Source organism: Culex quinquefasciatus, chromosome 3, assembly GCF_015732765.1.
Source record: "Culex quinquefasciatus strain JHB chromosome 3, VPISU_Cqui_1.0_pri_paternal, whole genome shotgun sequence".
Classification (NCBI taxonomy): domain Eukaryota; kingdom Metazoa; phylum Arthropoda; class Insecta; order Diptera; family Culicidae; genus Culex; species Culex quinquefasciatus.
In genome coordinates, this window is record NC_051863.1 from 80,390,119 (window position 1) to 80,410,038 (window position 19,920).

The 19,920-nt window shown below is 41.1% G+C and overlaps 2 protein-coding genes across 2 annotated transcripts in view; one reads left to right on the forward strand and one right to left on the reverse strand.

The window, feature by feature from the left end:
• The window catches only part of LOC6042781, a 67,673-nt gene extending 48,725 nt beyond the window's left edge, over window positions 1-18,948 (forward strand). Inside the window, 17 exon segments of the mRNA XM_038263989.1 lie at window positions 478-1,454; window positions 1,456-2,231; window positions 2,234-2,735; window positions 2,802-3,402; window positions 9,983-10,060; window positions 10,118-10,300; window positions 10,358-10,548; window positions 10,611-10,958; window positions 11,018-11,109; window positions 16,013-16,112; window positions 16,172-16,294; window positions 16,408-16,755; window positions 16,817-17,334; window positions 17,396-17,535; window positions 17,648-17,769; window positions 17,832-18,046; window positions 18,106-18,948. Of these exon segments, the coding sequence (XP_038119917.1) occupies window positions 478-1,454; window positions 1,456-2,231; window positions 2,234-2,735; window positions 2,802-3,402; window positions 9,983-10,060; window positions 10,118-10,300; window positions 10,358-10,548; window positions 10,611-10,958; window positions 11,018-11,109; window positions 16,013-16,112; window positions 16,172-16,294; window positions 16,408-16,755; window positions 16,817-17,334; window positions 17,396-17,535; window positions 17,648-17,769; window positions 17,832-18,046; window positions 18,106-18,371 (5,580 nt within the window). The 3' untranslated portion in view covers window positions 18,372-18,948.
• Window positions 11,100-15,681, reverse strand: LOC6042782. Its single transcript, XM_001870753.2, has 6 exons — window positions 15,435-15,681; window positions 15,180-15,374; window positions 14,726-14,894; window positions 11,726-12,016; window positions 11,447-11,663; window positions 11,100-11,389 (listed from the first exon to the last, which is right to left on the reverse strand). Exons 1-6 carry the CDS (start codon window positions 15,602-15,604, stop codon window positions 11,154-11,156), a joined length of 1,278 nt encoding a protein of 425 aa, XP_001870788.2. The 5' UTR covers window positions 15,605-15,681; the 3' UTR covers window positions 11,100-11,153.
• Window positions 18,949-19,920: the final 972 nt, after the last annotated feature.

Below are 19,920 nucleotides of genomic sequence, written 5' to 3' on the forward strand. Positions count from 1 at the left end.
AGCATTTTTGCTTACCAATCCAAAGGACGGGGGTTCGAACCCCGACTCGGACGACTTTGATTTTTCGTTCATGTTCAGTGTTTCAAGATTAATATTTCCTATACTTTCTCGTTGGGAGCAGATGGGAATCGAACCCAGGACCATTCGCTTAGAAAGCGAACACCGTAACCAGTCAGCCACGGCCGCTCCTCAGAAACTTGGTTCGGCTAATTAGGCCCAAAATCCGGTAGTTATGATAAAATTTTGAAATTTTTGAATATTTTTCATACTTCAATCCACCCGAACGTGCATTGTACGGAAAGTAAAACGCTGTGGTTCTCTGTTTCAGCTTTGCTAAAATTCTAAAAGCTGTGGTATCTTGAGACCTTTTGGCAATTCGGCTCCCGATTTTTGATTATATTAAAAGTTTCTATTTACAAAGGCAAAGCAAACTGCACGTCTACTCAACATACTGATACTGCTTCACTTATTTTGTAGATAATGGAAAAACGCAGCAACACGCTGGACCGACTGCAGAAATTAGTGAAGAAGACAACATCTGGATCAAGCGAGGGTAAATCAGGTGACAAGCATGCAAGTACAAAAACCGAACGACTACGCGAGTTGACAGAACTGCTGAAAGGCACACGAGCGCCTCCAGTGCCACCTCCTCGACGGCCAAAGCATTCGCAAAGCGTTGATAAAACATTCGAACGACCAAACGCAGCATCTTCAACGAAAAGCCTCTTAAATATCGACGCACTCCACAATGAGGATTCGTGCAGTAATCTGTTGAAGAGCAAAGAGTCTCGATCAATTGATATTCCTTATCAATTTGCGGATAGCAAGCGAGCTTCAACTCCTAGTTCGCCCTCGTGTGAGCACAAAGCCGGACTTCGAGCTAATGTAAGCACGTCAAACTTGGAGTGTCTTCAAGGTACATCAGCCAAGGACACAGCTATTGACGAAACAAAATCTGAAACATCCTTCAAGGGTGAAGATGAAATATTTGTCAAATTATCCAGACCTGAATCGAGGACAATTGTTGGTTCCTATACGCAGAAAACGATACCGTTTCGAAGTGCATCCTTCTCTCAGGTTGACTACTCCTCCGGCAAGTACATCCGGTCTGCTTTGGGTGCAATCAAGAACAGCTTGATGCGCAACAAAGAAAGCTCAGTCATAGATAACGTTACGTTACCGAGAAACAAAAAAGACTGCAGAAGCTGTAGTCCAGCTCAGTTTTCAACCACTTCAGAACCAGGCCCCTCAACCGATGATAGTGAAGCATCGAAAGTGTCGCTCAAGAAAACAGAAATTAGTATCAATCTAGCGCCACCTGACAACTACGACCGGTGTGAAGGGTTAGAAGGTAAAGAGCTATCATCGAATAGAAATTCCGACATAGAGACCATTGTGGAAGATCCAGAGGCGGAACACATCGAAACAGTTGAAAATGAGCTGATTCATCAAAAGAGCAGCAATCAATGTTGTACAAGCTTCTGAAATGGTTTTGGAACCATTGGTTGAAGAAGGTGTACCAATCATACCACAAACTTTGACAAAGGACGAAGAGTGCTTGCAACAAGCTACAACGTGTTTGATTCCGGTTCCTGTTTTTGACTGCGTCGTTAGTGAGTGGAGTACAGCTCGGCCCTCGGAACAATGGATAGATGCCTCGATGACGGAATGCACTAACAAACTAACAGAATGTTTAGACAGTATTACAGAATCTAATGAAAAAGTTGTACTAGAAGAAGAATCGGGTGAAGAAATAAATGATACTTTGGTTATTGAAAATCCACCCGAGATTATGGAACCCGAGGTATTGAAATTGGAATGTGTGACTGAGGTTGAGGAGGGAATTCCGGAACCACCAAAAGGTAGCTCAGCAGATTTATCCGATACGTACGACGAGAATATCATGTGTACTCCACCTGTTTCGATTATTTGCACCGAGCCTGATAGTTTGGTAAGCACTACCATTATCGAGACACCCCCAACTCCAGACGAATCGATCTTTAAACATGACACAGCAGATATTGAGGTTGTCGAAGTACGCAAACGACACAGTAACAATGAGGAAAGTGGAGAAACGCTCAGTAGTGGTAACAGTGAAGTTGAAGAAAAGCGAAGGATAGATAAGTCGAAGCGTCGGAAAGGTATTTACATTCAGTGGCCAGCAATAGATACAAACATTGATCCTGAATCTGATTCCAACGACAATTGTCATCCAGATGATAATTGGCGCCCTAAAAGCTAACAATCAAACAGGATTCAAGCGTTGATTTGAGCGGGGAAAGCTTCACAGATCTGAGCTCAAAAGAAATAACATCATCTCCAGAAAAGTCCAAAGATTGTGACATCCTGAACCGTGGTGATCCTTTTATGTTAGAGCCAAACACGCCTGATTCTGATATTACAAAGCCATTTTGGCCCAAGGGTCACCGTCGCCAGAGCCTGACATATCAAAGTTCTGACGAAAAGGAGGATTCTGCTGTGCTTTCGGCCATACCGGTACGATCGTTCAAAAACATCTTTCTACGATCGGATTCCGTTTCTGATAACGAGAGTGACCGTGCTTCTTCTAGAGATCGCACAAGTGCTTCTCCAGCGCCAAGTGGAGAACTCGATCTGAAACGATACTCCAAGAGACCACTTCGAGGCCCCTACGGGCAGATGCTGGAAGCGGAAATGAAGAAACCCTCAAAAGTGCACTACAACGAGATTCTGGAAGAACTTAGCCGACACGAGAGGTGAGATAAAATAATGTTAAGCTCTATTGTTACTAGCTGATTCTCATGTAATTCTTTAAATTCTAGTTCACACTCATTCCCGTCGTTCAACAGAGGTCGAGGCAGTGGCAGTCAATCTATGGACGAGACCAACGATCGTCATTCCAGTAAACTTTTCAAACCAAGAAAAACCAACACCAATCTTCCGCTTCCATCGCACAGTAGGACAGCGTCAAGTCCGTCGAAGCTGGCAGAATTGGGCATTCCAGACAGCACGCCACAAACGAGTTCTTCGAAGCGTCATCTTGGCCACATCGAGCAACGAAGCACAGATTCCGATAAATCCGAAAAAGCAACGAACAAGTTGGAGACGAAAAAGTTTTCGCTCGACAGTCACCTCTCGGACAGTCACGATAAGCACGCCAAACGTAACTCATCGGGCGCGAGTGACAAACATCCAAAGCGAAGCCTGGATGATACCCGGCTTGCCCAACCCAGCCGGACACCATCGGAGCGAAGCTTTGTGCTGAACACGCCAGACACGCCGAAGGGTCTGGTAGCTTCTCCGGAATTGTTGGCCGAATTGCTCAAAGGGTCTAGTGAGAAACTAGTGACGGAACAACTAACAGGCGCCACGAGTCCGAACAACGGAAGTAACGCCCTACCGACTGCGGTACTCAAATGTTTGGTAAGTAATAATCATTTCGATCCTTGTTATTTATTTCATTTTCGCTTATTTTTAACCGATATTTCGGCATAATGACTCATAATTTGCCAAAGTATCTTTTTGTTTCTGCCGAGCGGTAAGTTGTTCTGCCCAAGTTCTGCAGAAAAATTTAAGTGTACACTATGAGTAAATTTATCCGTGGTGATGCACCATGTCATCTTCTCATATTAACACTTATAGCCCCAACGGGGTCAAAACTTACCCGAAGCACCAAGGGGGTCAAACAAGTTGGAAATGCAACTTCAACCGGCTGTATCTCGGCGCAAACTCAACCGATTTGTTGCATTCGATCCGGAAGGATGTCAAGAGTCACCTCAGATCCAAAACAAATGCGTCTTCCCTGAGTTACTATGAAAAAGGCCGGTGAAATTGCATTTCCAACTTTTTTGACCCCGTTGGAGCTACAAGTGTTAAATAAATGTGTTTAGGCGTGGGCAAATACCCGATGACCTGAGCTGAGCTGATATATGTTTAGTAATAAATTTTCAATAGGAAAAAACTCTTACTCAACGTAAACTTTCATTAAACAAGTGGGATAGACTGTTTGTTTACATCCATGGTCTCACTTTTTTGTATTATATAATAGGGGAAATTCTCGTATGTTTGGCAGGTTAAGCACTCGCTCCTAACTCCATCCAATTTGCACCATGTCATCATCACTATTTAAACAACTAAGCAAAAACTGAAAATTTGGTTTATTGGACCTTTTCAACAAAAAAACTCCAGAATCCTTTGTAAAACAACGAGTTCTGCGTGCACGCTTTCTTTTAGTTCTGCAATCTGAGATCGTCAGCTCCTCTAATGTCGTGCTCATGGATATCCCTTCCATTTATTTTTTAAGGGGTCTGACTTTGCCGAGCTAGACAGGAATCGAACCCATCACCTTCCGCTTACAAGGCGAAAACCGTAACCTCACGGCCACGGTAGCTCTTCGAAGCTGTCACCAACCACAAACAGCACTGTGTCGTCGGCAAACTGGTTTACCTGTACTCGCTTCAGTGCCTGTTTATGTTTTAATACACCCTCCCTCTCCCATTTGGTGGTCAAGCAAGTGAACAAGTCAATCCCGTTCAGACTCCGATAAGCCCATCAAATTCACGCTAAAGTCGGGATTGCGTTGATCTCTTGATTTTTTTACCCTCAACCCCCGGTGGTTGGTCACTTTTTCGTTTGACACTTTTTTAGTTTGTACCCCGTTGGTTGGTCAAAGTCAAACTAAAAAGTGACTAACTGTCACTTTTCACACGGCGCTCACTCACTCTATCAAAACAAACGTTTGATAGTGTGTGTGAACTCCGTGTATAAGGGGTGTCAAACTAAAAAGTGACACCGTTCGTTTGACAACAGTTGGTGTCAAACCATCGGGGTTTGATTGAAATGAAATCGACCCTTACTTTAGCTTATGATAGTGGTCGCCTTCTTTAAATGAAGGGAAGGTTTATGGTGTGAGCATACCAAGATGGTTGATCACAATTTTAAATAAAGATTTTATTATTTTTCTTAAACAAACTTGGTTAACAAGTGGCCGACAAGGTATTATACTTTTTAAAGCCTAAATTTAATTGCATCCTTAAAATTTCTAAAAACTGATCTATTTTATTTGTATTTCTTCTGTTGTGTGCTATCTTGAGAAAACGAGTATTTTAGTACTGTTCGAGAAAACCGTTTTCTAAATTTTGATGATGAATATGTTCAGAATAATTCAGAATGATGAAGGCAATTGCTCCAAGTTTCAATTTATTTGGTTACACCAGTCAAAAGATACATTAAACAATGTAAACAAAAATCGGAAAAGCACGTGTCACAAGTGTGTTTTGAAAGTGATAAATATACTACGCGTCAAAAATGAGCACAGAATTAACAACACATAACAAAACACATGTATGATGGAGACGCATGATATTAAAGAACAAAACACAGAACAAAAATTAACTTTAACCGACTAGTGGCATTACTTTAAAAAAATGTGTTTCAATATAAATTTGAGAAGAATATGAAAAAATCCACATTTTTCAACAATTTGTATGACGAAGAAATTGGTCTATGTCACAAGTGTATATTACAATATCCGGGATCAAAATAGGTTTAAAGCATCTAAAATCAAACTCTTCTTTATCAAAACCTCATCATTAACTCATTTCCGATCAAAATGGTCGTAGTCACAAGATACACACAACCGACGATTAAATTTTGTGAATTAACTCAAATAGCATTCCAAAAACGTCTTTCTCCAACTTGAGTGTCTACAATTTGGCAATAAAATGTTCACAACACAGCCCTGCCGCCAACCCTGTGCGAATTGTGTTTCTTCTATCCGCTCAAAGTTTACAATCCAGATGCCCATATAAAACAGTGAGTGAAACCATCTGACAGCTTCCACATGGGGATGTGATAGTCCGTGCGTGCAACAAATGCTCCGCACTCTGTCTCTCTGTTTTCTCAGGCTGCTCTCGCGTTTTCCCCCCTTTACTGCGAGAGTATGGTTCGCTCTCCGCGTGGAAAAGCTACAAAACCATCAGCCACGCGAGAGGGAAAACAGGCACACACTCCGTGTACAACGCAGTTTTCGTCCGCGAATCGAAACGAGAGTGTTTGTTTTGCATTGTTGGAAAAGTCGAAAAACGCATAGAAATAGTTTTGCTGGATTTTTTTATCAAATTGTAGCCATTAGAATGAAGGCAAAAGCTCTATAATGGAAGTCACACGTTTGAAGTGTGGAATCGTTTGATGTTCGGATTCCACAGCAGTGTTTGAATACTTAAATCTAAAGCATTAATACCACTTGCCATGGAAAGCGGAAGTGACACATAAAAAACCATTAATCAGCTAATTCCCTCTTTCAATTCAATTGTAATTCAGTGCTGAAAGAAAGTGAAATGTTCACATTGAAAATGGTTCAGCATGTGGCAAAAAAAAAAAAAAAATGCGTGAACGAAGGCGAACGAAAAAGTTCGAACTTCGGGAAGGGGTTGTTTATTGATGTATTCTGTTTTCCACAAGCATAACTCTTTGCATCGCGTTATTGCGGTGGATGGTGGAAAATTTGGCAGCTTTGTGTGCTTCCTGAAGTTGGCCTGATGGTCGTTGTGTAGTTCGGTTCGCGCTATCGCTCAAGACAGTGCAAAAATGTGAACACACGCTTCATTGATGAATTCTCGTCAGGAGATTTTTTTATTGCTTTTCAAATCACCAGCTAAAACCTGGCATTGAGTGATTACCATTTTGGAAAAGTTGCTCTATTTGAATGATTCCCTTTCCGGGAAAACCAGGCCACATTGTAAATGCCCCCCCCCCCCCCCCCCTCGTTGTGTTGTATACTTATATCTATAGACATCTGCAAACTGTGTGTCTGGGGCTTTTGCATTCGCTGTGGCGACACGTAGATGATTTTAAATTTGTGTAGGCAAAGGTGCACTCATATGTATTTGGAGAGAGCAAAACGTAGCGACGTAGCGATGCTCGTCGAGGCAGGTCGAAGAAGTGTGCAACAGGTATTCGAAGTAGACGGAAGCGGCGAGAGTGTTCTATATCCTGGAATGTGCTGAACCAGACCTCCAAACTTCGACTCCGGGCGCGCTCTGGCAAAATATTCAAAGTTAACAAAATTTTGTGCAGTGGGTGTTTGTGTGCGTCGACAGTATCAATTGGTTGAACGAAGTTGATTTTATTCGCGCCATGATGCCGCTGAATCTGTGCTCTGATTCCGAGGATGATCCGGAGAGGACACCCAAATCGATGACTGAAACTAGCGTGTGGCACAATGTGACTAGCTGCTACAATGTAAGTATAGGAATGTTGACAATGTAAGTATAGGAATGTGACAAGACATTTATTTTGAATTCGATTAGATTTTTAACAGGAAGTAGTTAATTGTTCTTTAGAAAATTAAAAAAAACTGATTGACTGGTAAAACACCATGGTTCTCCACTAAATGAATTTGATGGAGACGCATGATGGTTTGTTTGATGTTTTTTTTTGTCAGACGACCAACAAACAAACGGCGAATTAAATTTGGAAAATATTTCCTCGTTCCTCGTTTTCCGATATCAAAACTTCTAGCCTTAAAGAAACAATTTTCTTAGAAACTACAATTAAAATTGTCAAATCAAGGTAAAACATTTACAACATATAATAAAATATTTAATATTATGTTTTTACCTGTCATTATTTCTGGAATCTTAAGAGTTAACAACCAATCAATGACACAATATTTTAAACCTAGACTTTTTTATGAATTAACGGCGTATGCCTTATTGTTTGTCTTATTTCGAAATGTTTTGCATATCTTTTACCTTAAATAGCTATCAAATGAAAATCAAATTGTTAACCTTGGCGTTCTCGATTGCGAGATTCTTACTCGAAACTAGGTGTCCGAAGGCTTGATTGTTAAGGCAATCGCAAACCTCTTTTTACACCTTAGTTTCCATCCACCCCGGGATTCGAACTGACGCCCTTTGGATTGTGATTCCAACTACCTAGGAACCAAGGAGACGACTCCTACACCTGGATTGAGCTCACGACCTAACATCTGGGTTAGGCCGGGGCCAACATTTACTTCCCCGTCCGAGGCGTGATTTGAAAAAATCTCGTCTCAAAAAATGCCACTGGCAGCGCTAGTCCGAGAGAATGATGGTCTCGATTTGAGAGAATAGTGGTACCATTAACGGACACAGAGAACACAGCTCGAGATGGGCGATAGAACTATTCTCTCGAGGTTCATTTGCAAAAAAAGTTCATCCGTCAAACAAAAAATTAAAAGTGTCGACCTCGGGAATCGAACCAGAGACCTCTGACAGACCAACCCAATAATTTAGCTGCCTCGGCCACCACAGCTTGGTGACCATGGAGAGGTCAGAAGTCGATGTATGACACGATGTTGGAGATTTATTGATTCAACTGACGAATGAACTCATTTGTTATGATGGTGTGAGTTGGTACAATTATTCTATCGATTTTGGCACTGAGCCCTCAATAAATTTTGAGAGAACGATTCTTTCGACTCTGAATTTTGGGTGTAGTTATTTATGTTGTTTTATTAAAAACAAAGAATAAAATAAGGGAGAGATATGAAAAAATCATTTAGTGTATAAGTGTATAGGGTTGGTGCCTACCTATCTCTTAAACAAAAAAATAAGTGACAGAAATAATCTGGCAATGATCGATTTCAAAATTGAGATAAGGTTGCCAGATATTCATACTTTAAGACTCATTGGAAATGTCTTTCAAGTGCCAATGGGTCGGATGATGGATCCGGATATGATTTACATAGAGGTTAGTGAGATCCGTATTCAAAAAAAAAAAAAAACATAAATATTACAAGGTTGCCATATCTTAATGTTTTTAGACTCTATGGAATGGTCACTCGTTTACCTATCCAATGATATGTCACATAAAAGATCTGGATTTAATTTTCATTGAGATAAGTGAGATCTAGCATATCTAGCATCATAACATGAGACGAAACTTCGAACCTTTCCATTGTTAAGTATGGGACTTAAACCCTTTCAGGGCTGATTTTTTTAAATAGTTTTTTTTTTGTTATCGATGGGAAAATGATTTTTTGTTTTGGACATTTTTATTTTTGGGTCAAATATGACTCATTAGGCTTGAAAGGGTCAAACGTCGTCGGTCAAACCGAGTTGAATGCAAACGCTTTGCTATCGTACATAGTTTTTCCTCCAAACATTTTTTTTTACTTTGGTCCATGGTTTATTGTATGGCAACCACGTGGTTTATATATGAGTCCTTTAACTTGAATCGGTTCCGCTATTGATTCTGAGTCGCTAGGTATACATGGAGGTAGGTCTCCAAACTTTTATAAAACATTTATTTTTAGAGCAGAATTAAAAATCTTACCTCATGAGGAAGGCAAACCAATAGAAAATGTTTTGACACGCTTAAAATTAAAAAGAAAAAAATGTTTTATATAGAACAAATATACACAAATACCAATTTACACCCTAGAGTTTAAATGAAACTACTTTTGTTCAGCAAACATTATTGCTTTTTGCTGACTTTTTACGTTTCAGATATTTACGCAATTATCTTGTCATTTTTGTTCTTCTCATCGATTATGCTTGCCTTTGCTCCGCCAAAAATGTATTATCGTAAATCAGAAATCCTCTTCACACTACAATAAAATTCGATTTCAACCGTTTTTCGAGAGAGGCCATCGCGGGCAGGTCGCACCACTCATCCATAACGGGGAGACATTTGAACCTGTCTGTGCACGGTGCCCGGTGGCCGGGTCCTCACAAAAATGGTTGGACCCATAAGTGAATTAAAATCACATCCAGAGTTAAAAGCTTTCCACGATGACTTAATTGAATTTCCTTCCTACCTTGTCGCCTCTTTATCGGACGGCTGTTCATTCTACAGTCGTCGTCGTCGTGTAGAACAAAAGAAACTTTTGCACATGTAAGGCGATGCCTGGTTCAAGGTGGTTGGGGACAGTTTAGGCGTTGTAGCATTTTAGACTTGAACGAGTGAGCATTACTAGTTTACAAATATCTTACACGCTATTTTTTTTTTGATTTTACAGGACACAAGAACGCACGTCGTAGTTGAGTTGTTCAATACCGAAAAATCTTACGTAGAATCTCTGCAGACAATTGTTCTGGTAAGTCTTTTTTATTCTATCTTAAACGCGTAATTTTAAATGTGATTTGTTTTATAGAAATATCTGAACCAACTAAAGTCCTCGGAAAATGCCGGTCTGGTCGACAACCAAACTGTAGACGAGATATTTTTCATGGTGCCGGCGATTCTGAACATTCACGAGCGGTTTTTGGAGGAGCTGCGCCGACGATTGGACGCTTGGGATCCATTACAGAAAATTGGCGACGCGTTTGTCGACGTAGTAAGTGAGATGAAAAGGGTATATGGAAGTGAGACAATTTTAACGATTCCGGTTTAGTTTTCCAGACCTGTGATCCTCGATACGTACACCTCGTTCGTGAACAACTGGAACCGAGCAAAGGACGCGATACGCACAACTCGACAGAAATGTCCAGCATTTGCGAGATTTCTCGAAGCGATGGCACGCGAGCATAAGGGTAAACTGTCTCTGGACAATTTACTCATCAAACCTGTACAAAAATTTCCAAAGTATGACAAATTTTGATATAAAATATCCAGATTGTTTTGCAATTTGTTTCCCTCTCTTTCAGTTATGAGTTAATATTATCAAGACTGATTAAACACACCGATATTGATCATCCCGATCAGAAGCCATTACAGGAAGCTTTAAAATTAGTGCACGACATTCTGATGTTTCTAAACTGCAAGGAAAAGGAAGCGCTCGAGAACGGGCAACGCGAAACGGCCCTGCGTGAGCTGGAGGGTGTGATCGAGGGGATGAGCGACCTGGTGACCCCGGAGCGCGCCTTCCTGCTATTCGACCTGGTTTCGATGCCTTCCGGACAGACGCGCAAAGAGCGCGGCTTCTTCCTCTTCAACGACTTACTAGTCATTACCAGTATTAAGCGACGCAGTGGAACCATCAGAAAAACAAACATGTAAGCATCCGGCACCGGTTTGGTCAATCAGATCGAAGAGCAAGTCTTTTTTTTTTCAGGACATGCCCAGGAAGTGTGGCGTCAACGTTGGATACCAACAAGTATAAGTTCTTAACCAAAATTTCATTAGACGATTTGGAAATAGTGAAATGTAAGTACAAGTTTTATTTGACAACTGAAAAGCGTTTCAACCAATTATTTCTGGAACCGTCCCATCAATCCCTTAATCTTGCTCTCGGCTGCTCCCCAGTCCAGCAGACCGCGCAGCTCGTAGTCCTTCAGCTGTTGGTTGATGTGGCCAGCGTGAGCCTTCAGCACCGGCTTCAACTCAACCTTCTGTTCATCCTTGTACAGCGTGGGCTGCATGGCCGGCGTATTTTGTGCATTTTTGGTGCGCAAAAATGGGGCCGTCGTCAACGAAAGGATGACCTCTGAAAAGTTCGAAAATTCAAAACCATGATTTCACAACACAACACGCTGCTCCTTACCAAGGGCACCATGCTTTAGTAGCTCAACTTGCAAGTCGACTAGCGAAGGGATTGACTTTTTGTAGTCCAAACGCTGTAAAAGCAGCGACAACGTTTCGTGGTAAACGTAAATCAACTCATCTCTGGACTGCTCCAGTACTTCATACGAGGGCGAAGAAGTTAAAAAGTACACCAAATCAATGATTGGCGATCCAACGACACAGTTTTGGAAATCAACCTAGAATTATAAAAATCTAGTAATTCATTACAACACTCTAACCAATCTTTTCAAAAACCCACAAAAATGGCATCAATCAGCTCGTTGTTGTTGTACTTGTACATGACGTTGTTGGTCCAAAAGTCCCCATGGTTGAGCACCTTCAGCCCCTGGAAGTCACTGCCGTACGCGTCGATCGCCTTCTGGATGGCCTTCGCCGGTAGCGTTTTCAACTTGCCGGCCACGGCACTGTTGATGCCCAGTTCGCTTGCGTTCTCGGCAACGGTGGCCAGCGCGTTCGAGAAGTAGCCGAGTTTATCCTTGTGGTCGGCGTGGAAGGTTCCCTTGGCGAATCTGGCGAAATCGGCCGGGCTCTAGAATGGGTTTGATAACTTCTGTAATTGTAATATTTTTCGCAAAAAAAAATTTACGACGGACGCGCAATTGCAACCGAATTTAGCTCTCTGGACGCAAGTGAAAGTTAATTGATTGAGCATTTCGAGAAAAAATGTTTGGAGTTTCAAAAATCAGAAAAGGTCGTATGAAATCTTGAAAACACTATTTAATGAAATCTTACTCAATACACAGCGATTTCTCCGTGATGTTGCAACAGAGTGAGAAATAGCGAAATTTCGACTAAAAACAAATTAATAAATCATGTTTAAGTTATGATAAAAATTTATTATTTTTAATCTAGCAGCCATAGACGACTGGACCAATAAAAAAACGAATAAATATTTAAAAGGTTCGACCTATCATCCAAAACGTGTCGTTTTTGTCGCTGGAGAATGTGTCGTTTGCATTTTTGGACATCTGTCATATGATACGATTTTTTTATGATTTGATTTATGGTATGTTTTATGTTGCATAGTATTCAGCCTAATAAATGACTTAGGTTAAAAAGATTTTCTTAGCGAAAAAAGTGGTATTGAATTAAACTATTTATCGACGCCGTTGTGCTAATTTGTCGTACGTCGCTTTTTGACGTTCCGAGAAAAAAGCGTGTTTTAATGTTTAACCTTGTATAAACAAAAACGAGAGCACGTAATGTAAACAATAACAAACACGTTTTATGTGGTTGATCATTCTGTGCATCGTCCTGAAGTTTGGTTGAATTTCGTTGCTAGAGTCCAGAGTTATAATTACAAATGTTTACGGTAGTCGAGCCCGTACCTGTGTCAAACGCGTTGTGACCTAAATCCCTCTGGCCAATTGTCGCACTTCAATTTTCATGCTGCGTCAAGATAGCACGAAAAGATTGAAACTTGTTTCATATGAAAAGTGTCAATAATGTTCAGAGTTTTTTTGGTTTTATTGAATATCTCAGGATTGAAATCGAATTTTGGTGATCTGTAAAGGTGAAGGTTTGTGAGCTGCATAAAATGACGTTCTTAACTCAATTTGGTCCAAAATGCACGTACAACAAGTTAGCACGACAGCGACGATATATTTGTTTATATTTAACCCTCTTACGCCCAGTATAATAATTTCTCGAATACAAATAAAAAAATTCTTCTTACGCAACCCTCTTTGAAACATTTCATGATACCAATTCGACTGTCTTTCAATTTGGTCACGGTAAACAAAAACGTTGAAAAATCTCAATTTTGATCTTGGTCGGAAGGGGTTGATACCTTATTTTCAAATGATATAATAAAAATTTTCATTAAAAATGGTTACCAAAATTAAAATAGTCATTTTCCTTCCATAATAGCGTAATTTTTGGTGCCCAACAAATAAGCAAGATCTATTCCCAGATGTGAATGATTCAGAAATTAACAATAGATTGAAATGATTAAATTCAAATTAATGTACACTTCTGCTTGGGGAATTCCCAAGAAATTTACAAATTTACCAGGAAATGGGAAATATTCTTTTTTGAAGAAAACCCCGACATTTTTTTCCATGACGGGAAATTGGACACTCTACCCCAGTCCAGTTTTAAGCCCGATCGGAATACGAAGATTTATAAGTTAAAAATTGATGTGAAAATAGCAATAGTTGTACCGTTTCAAATGAAACCCTTTTGCCTTCCTCACTGAGGTAAGGCTATAATCCTGCTCTAAAAATGAACTTTGTATAAAAACGTCGTAGACCCACCTTCATGTATACATATCGACTCAGAATCAAAAACTGAACAAATGTCTGTGTGTATGTGTGTGTGTATGTGTGTGTGTATGTGTGTGTGTATGTGTGTGTGTATGTATGTATGTGACCAACAAACTAGCTTATGTTTCTCACCACTGGCTGGACCGATTTGACCCGAACCTGTTGCATTCGACTTGGTTTAGGGTCCCATAGATCGAGTTTTATACAGATTGAAGTTTCGATAAGTAGTTCAAAAGTTATGTATAAAAATGTGTTTTCACATATATCCGGATCTCACTTAAATGTATGTAAACTATGTCCGGATCCACCATCCAACCCATCGTTGGATAGGTTATCAAAAGACCTTTCCAACGAGTCCAAAACATTGAAGATCTGGCAACCCTGTCTTGAGATATGGCCTTTTAAGTGATATTTATGTACTTTTTGGAAGCCGGATCTCACTTAAATGTCTGTAAACTATGTCCGGATCCATCATCCGACCCGTCGTTGGATAGGTTATCAAAATACCTTTCCAACGAGTCCAAAACATTGAAGATCTGGCAATCCTGTCTCGAGATATGGTCACTTAAGTGATATTTATGTACTTTTTTATTCCGGATCTAAAAAATAGATGAAATTTGTGTACAACCCCATCAAATCAGCCATTGTTGGTAATGAGTGAGGAAGGCTCCAACCACATAGGTGGATTAAGTTAGTTTTTAAAACTAAATTTTGGAAATCGAATTTGAAGTTTGACTATATTTTTCCTAATGTTTCACATGCGGCCCGCGATTCTGATGTGAATTGCTGAAATGGTCCGCGACATTCGTTTGGCTGAATACCCCTGGCATAGCACGGCAAAGAAATTCTAAAAACAAAAATCTAAAATTGTTGTTCCCCATGTAATGAGGATCAGTATGAACGGCAAAAGTGCAAAAGGGATCATAATTATACACAATAACTACAAAATTCTCAAGCAGCAAATTCTCCATTACCTCAGCCAGCAGCACCACACTAGCAGCGTGCATAAAAGCCATCTTCTCGATAGCCATTTTACTCTGCTCCAGGTTGAGCCCCAACTGCTGGTTCTCGACGCTGTAACCCCGCACGGTCAGGTCTTCCAGTACCATCAAGTTGGACGGAACGTCCGACGAATAGATCAATCTGCAAACAAAATTAAATAACGCTCAATTGCTTTCTCCTCCTCTGTAACGAAATACCCGCGAACATGATAAGATACACAGTAGCTGTCAACGATTGCTTTCGTGCACGAAGCTGTTACTATTTTTTCGGGGGGGTGAGCATTATCGGAACCAATTAGACGTCAATTTGATAGCGCCGAAAGGCTTAAATTGATTAGATTCGGCTTAGTCCGGTATCTGTCCCTCGAATATACAGCTCACGCTTACCTTTACGTAAGCTCGCAGTCAGCTGATGCCTTTTACTTACTGGGGTGCAAGTTCCACGGCGCCTCCCAACTTGGAAATGACGGCCACCAGTTTGGGCAGAATGTTCTTGTAGATGATGATTTCTTTGTCGAACACGTCACTCTTCTTGAACTCCTCCACCAGGTTGCCCTCCGAGGGTTTGATTTTGGCGACAAAAGTAATCACATTTTCCGACGGGTTTTCCTTGGACACGTACCTTGAGATCAAAGGGGATGATTAGTGTTTGGAGGTTTTAAGAGCACATATCTTTACTTACTTCACCAGAATCCTGTTCATCGACGATCTCGCGTACGGATCGTTGATCTCCGCCGTGGCCGGTTCCACATCGTAGGTTTTGATCTTCACTTCGGTCTCACCGTACTGCGTTTGGATCAGATTGGTGAGGAACAGTGAGTTGACAAACTTGGTTTCCTGGGTCTTTGGCATTTTGAATGATTCCGGAGAGCTGCGTGTTCACGTACCACCAAGTGCAAACTGATTGGACGCGGATGCTTGAAAGCCGCAGCGAGGTGCAATTTAGCCACCATCGCACAGAACGAACCCACTCTTCGGTATTGGTTATCAGAACAACGGGCGCAGATAAAAAACAACTTGTTGGCTTTACGACGTTACGTTATTGTGCGATTCGATTCGATTTGTGTTATCAAACATTAATGGTACATTATTGCCGCACGAGACAGCGAACCTTGATATATAACTGGCAAGACTTTTATTTACTTTCTACAAAGCAAACGATTTTTGATTTGCCTGGAAATATCATATGGGAGTGACTGCGGCAATTTCGCCAAACGATAAAATCAGCACAATTAAGTGACTAATTTTGATTTATTGCAGCAAAAGACGAAAACATTCGACGCATCATGAAGGAGATTGAACATCTCTCCGACGATTCCAACAAGCTGTCACAGATATCTGAGCTGGCTGCAAGTTTGAGGTAATGATATATTTTGAATGCTGTGGCCTGGGTAAACTCTTATCTTTTCTTTACCACAGATGTCCCCATCAGCTGCTCGAGGAAGCGATTCGAGACTTGCAGCGGGAGGTGCAGCGACAGCTTTCGGAACGACAGACTAACGATACCCAGCTGAACATTCTGGAGCTGACGCTGAGCACATCGTAAGATTTTTGTTTGCATTACCAAGCGTCTCCATTGGACGAAAAGGAATTTGATGGAGACGCATGGTGACTAAAGATATCCAAAACATAAATCGTGTCGTAAAACTTTCCAGCAACGGAATCCAGAATATGACGGTGGTCTTCTCAAAACCCGACAAGCGTTCCCAATGGGAGGAAGCCTTCGCGGAGGCCAAGCAGAAGCTCGCCAGTGCCATCGAGCGCAGCCACGTTCCGGACTTTCTGGTGTCGGTGCCGATCCGGAAAACTCGTGCCGGTTTACAGTTCACTTGTGCCTCACCCACGCTGGGCGTTCAGCGTGACGTATGGGTTTGTAACAGCGACGGTTACGTCGGCCAGGTTTGCGTGCTGAGTCTGGTGCCGGAACCGACCGTGACCAGCTGTAACGGCGTGTGTAACGCCCGTATCCTGTGCGTAGCGTCCGTTCCTGCTTCTTATGATGGGTAATTTGAGTGAAATTTTCCTTAAATTTGCGAAATAGTAACGAGCTCTTCCTTCCACCAGCCATCACACAGGCATCAACATTTCCGTGCAAGATCCGTCTGCATCGCTGGCAAACACCATAAACTCCATAGTCAATTCGACGTCAAAGTCACGCGAGAAACGACCCTCGAAAACGGCCGAAGAAGCAAACAAGAGCAGCGCGAGAAACTCAACCGACATACAGCTCGACTCGGGCAGCTCCAGTGAAGATTCGGAAACGGAAAGTCAACCGGAGCGAGCGGCCAGTCCGTCCCAGCTGGTAGCGACAAGCGCTCCCTCACCGGCGGCAGTACCGGTGGCCGGGGGTCATCGCCATCAGGAGTCCAACTCAGAAGAAACGGACGTGCAACAGTCGACCATGTGGCTTGGCACCGAGGACGGTTGCATTCACGTGTACAACTGCACCGATAACATCCGCATCAAGAAGAACAAGATCAAAATCTCCCACATAAGTGCTGTCTACTCTATTCTGTATTTGAGCAACAAAGTGTTTGTTTCACTGGCAAACGGTGATGTTTGCGTATACTCGAGAGATCACAGTGAGTGTTGGTGAAGGTTCGCGGTAACGGCCACTTGCTTAACGACTTCTATCGTTTACAGATGGTTGGAACACAGCGAACCCAACGACGATATCCGTAGGAACAGTCTCGAGTCCGGTGACCAAATTACTGAATGTGCACGATAAGCTTTGGTGCGCAATTCAAGGCTGCATAAAAATACTGAACACCACAACATTGCAGGTAATAATCGTCAGATCATTAGCAAAGTCGATAACAGTTTTGACCGTTAATAACTTGGATGGTATCGGGCAACGAAATAGTCATTGAAAATAATGAGCGACTTTTTTTGCAGATCGACAGCCAAATCCAGATATCCAATGATTCAAAACCAATCACGAACATGGCGATCATGAACGATTACGTCTGGATATCGGTGCAAAATTCAGCACACCTCAAGTGTTGCCACTACGAAAGGTATGTTGACCGAAGGCACTCATCACACATTTTCAACTAACATGTATTTCCACACTTTTCAGCTTTGAAATAATTTTCGAAGTAAACCTGGCACCTTCGGTGAACAAAATGCTATCCAACTGTGATGACATCATTCGGCAGCACAAAGCGGCCTGTCTGCGAGTAACTTCGTTGCTATCGTGCAAGGATTTAATCTGGGTGGGAACCAGTGCCGGTGTGCTGCTGACAATCGCGGCCTCAACCGTCTGCAAGGGTTCCTCGCTTCCGGCCGTCACTGGTAAGCAAGTTACGCAAATGTAGTTTGCTGCAGAAGTGACCCTCTCTCTTGTATTCCAGGAATTCCTCACGGCCACACCGGGCACGTGCGATTCCTGACGTTTGTGGAGTCACCAACCGCGGGAAGCACGGACGATCTGTCCAAAGTGGGGAGCAACAGCACCAACAAGTCGGATGCCACGTCCATCAACAATCCTAGCCCAAACTTGCTGGTAATTTCCGGTGGCGATGGGTACGAAGACTTCAGGAGCTCCGGGAGCAACAGCGTGAGCGAGATTGCCGGCCGGGAAGACAGCACAAACCATTTGCTTCTTTGGCAGGTCTAATTTGTTAGTTTTGTTTGTTTTTAATTCAGTGCCGTGTTATTTTTTTTTTCTCTCGAATTTGTATTGGCAAGCTGGACTTGCTAGTTGTATTATTTTGCTTTTACAAAGTCACACTCAAAACATTCGTTTGCAAAACAAGTTAATTTATTTTGTAAATGTATGACAATAAAAGCATGAAATGTGGCAACAATTCCAAAGCAGACATAATTTTCTAAACAAAACAATAATTATACGGCTTTTTGGCATTCAAAAACTGCTAGAATATTTGTATTCAAATAGGTACATACATTTGTTACGTAGAAATAGCAAAAGCATGAATTTTTACTGGCCTAAAACATGTTGAAACATTGTCCTGGATACAGATATATGAAACGGTTTCAATACCCACATTGCTGTACATTTTTGGTTGATTTCTCATCGATTTCGTTTATTTTAGTCCTGTAATCGTCTAAAACTGAGAACATCTTCGCTATGCCGATCATTTTATTTCATATCTCTTAAAGTATTACTCGTACTCATCATAAACGCAACTGTAATAATCGCTCGTCGTATTATGAAGGAAATACAATACCAAAAATGAAGACGTCTTGTATATGTAGAAAACAACACTTTTCTAACTTTGTAACCATTCACTAAAAATAGTCCGTTGCTAGTTTATCTGTGTAAACACAAGAAATTTTCCATAGGCACTATAATTACCACGAACCGGATAATATATACAGTATGTAAAAAAAGTATTTACACCCCTTGGGCACTATGCACATTTTGTGATGAAACATATAAAAAATTTAAAGTTTGACAAGAACCTAGTACTACGTTTTGTTCAGAAACTCATGCCAAACATTTTGCTACAAAAAGCTCATGAAAAGATGATTTCTATAAAAAGTTATATAACAAATACTATTACGAAAATAAAAAAGGTGCAAAAAAAGTTTGTACACCTTTCGAAAAATTAACATAAATAATGTTATTTGTTGACAAATCACCATAAATCCAGTCTCCCAACTCCAAATAGGCATCCTTGACTGATTAAAAAAATAATTTGGATTGAATATAAAGTTTATTAACTACTTAGTAAAAAAGTTTATATAACTCTTGAAATTCTATATAAAACTTATCTAAACTTTATTTTCCAAACTTTTAATTCAACTAAATTTCGATATTTTACCATAGAATTGCTTAATAAACATTTTGGAGTAAGTATTACACCGTTTTGGGGGTCTTTGTATGGATAGAAAAAAATTTTCGTTGGAATTTCGTACCAACCCGGAATTACGTCTTCGGAAAATCCGCCAGCACCCGAACCGGTCCACAATTCACAAGTCAACCTATGTGGCATCAGATAGGGCATAAAATTTCCGATCTTTTGATACCCATACATCCAGGTTTTCTATAAAACCCACGTTTTTAAATACCTAAGCAAAAACGTTGTTATGGTTTTGTTTGAGTAACCTGCCAAAAATGTATGGAATTTCGTAATTTTTGTTCTCGTGGATCAAACTTACTTTTTGCCCAGGTATTTAAAAACGTAGGTTTTTAAGAAAACCTA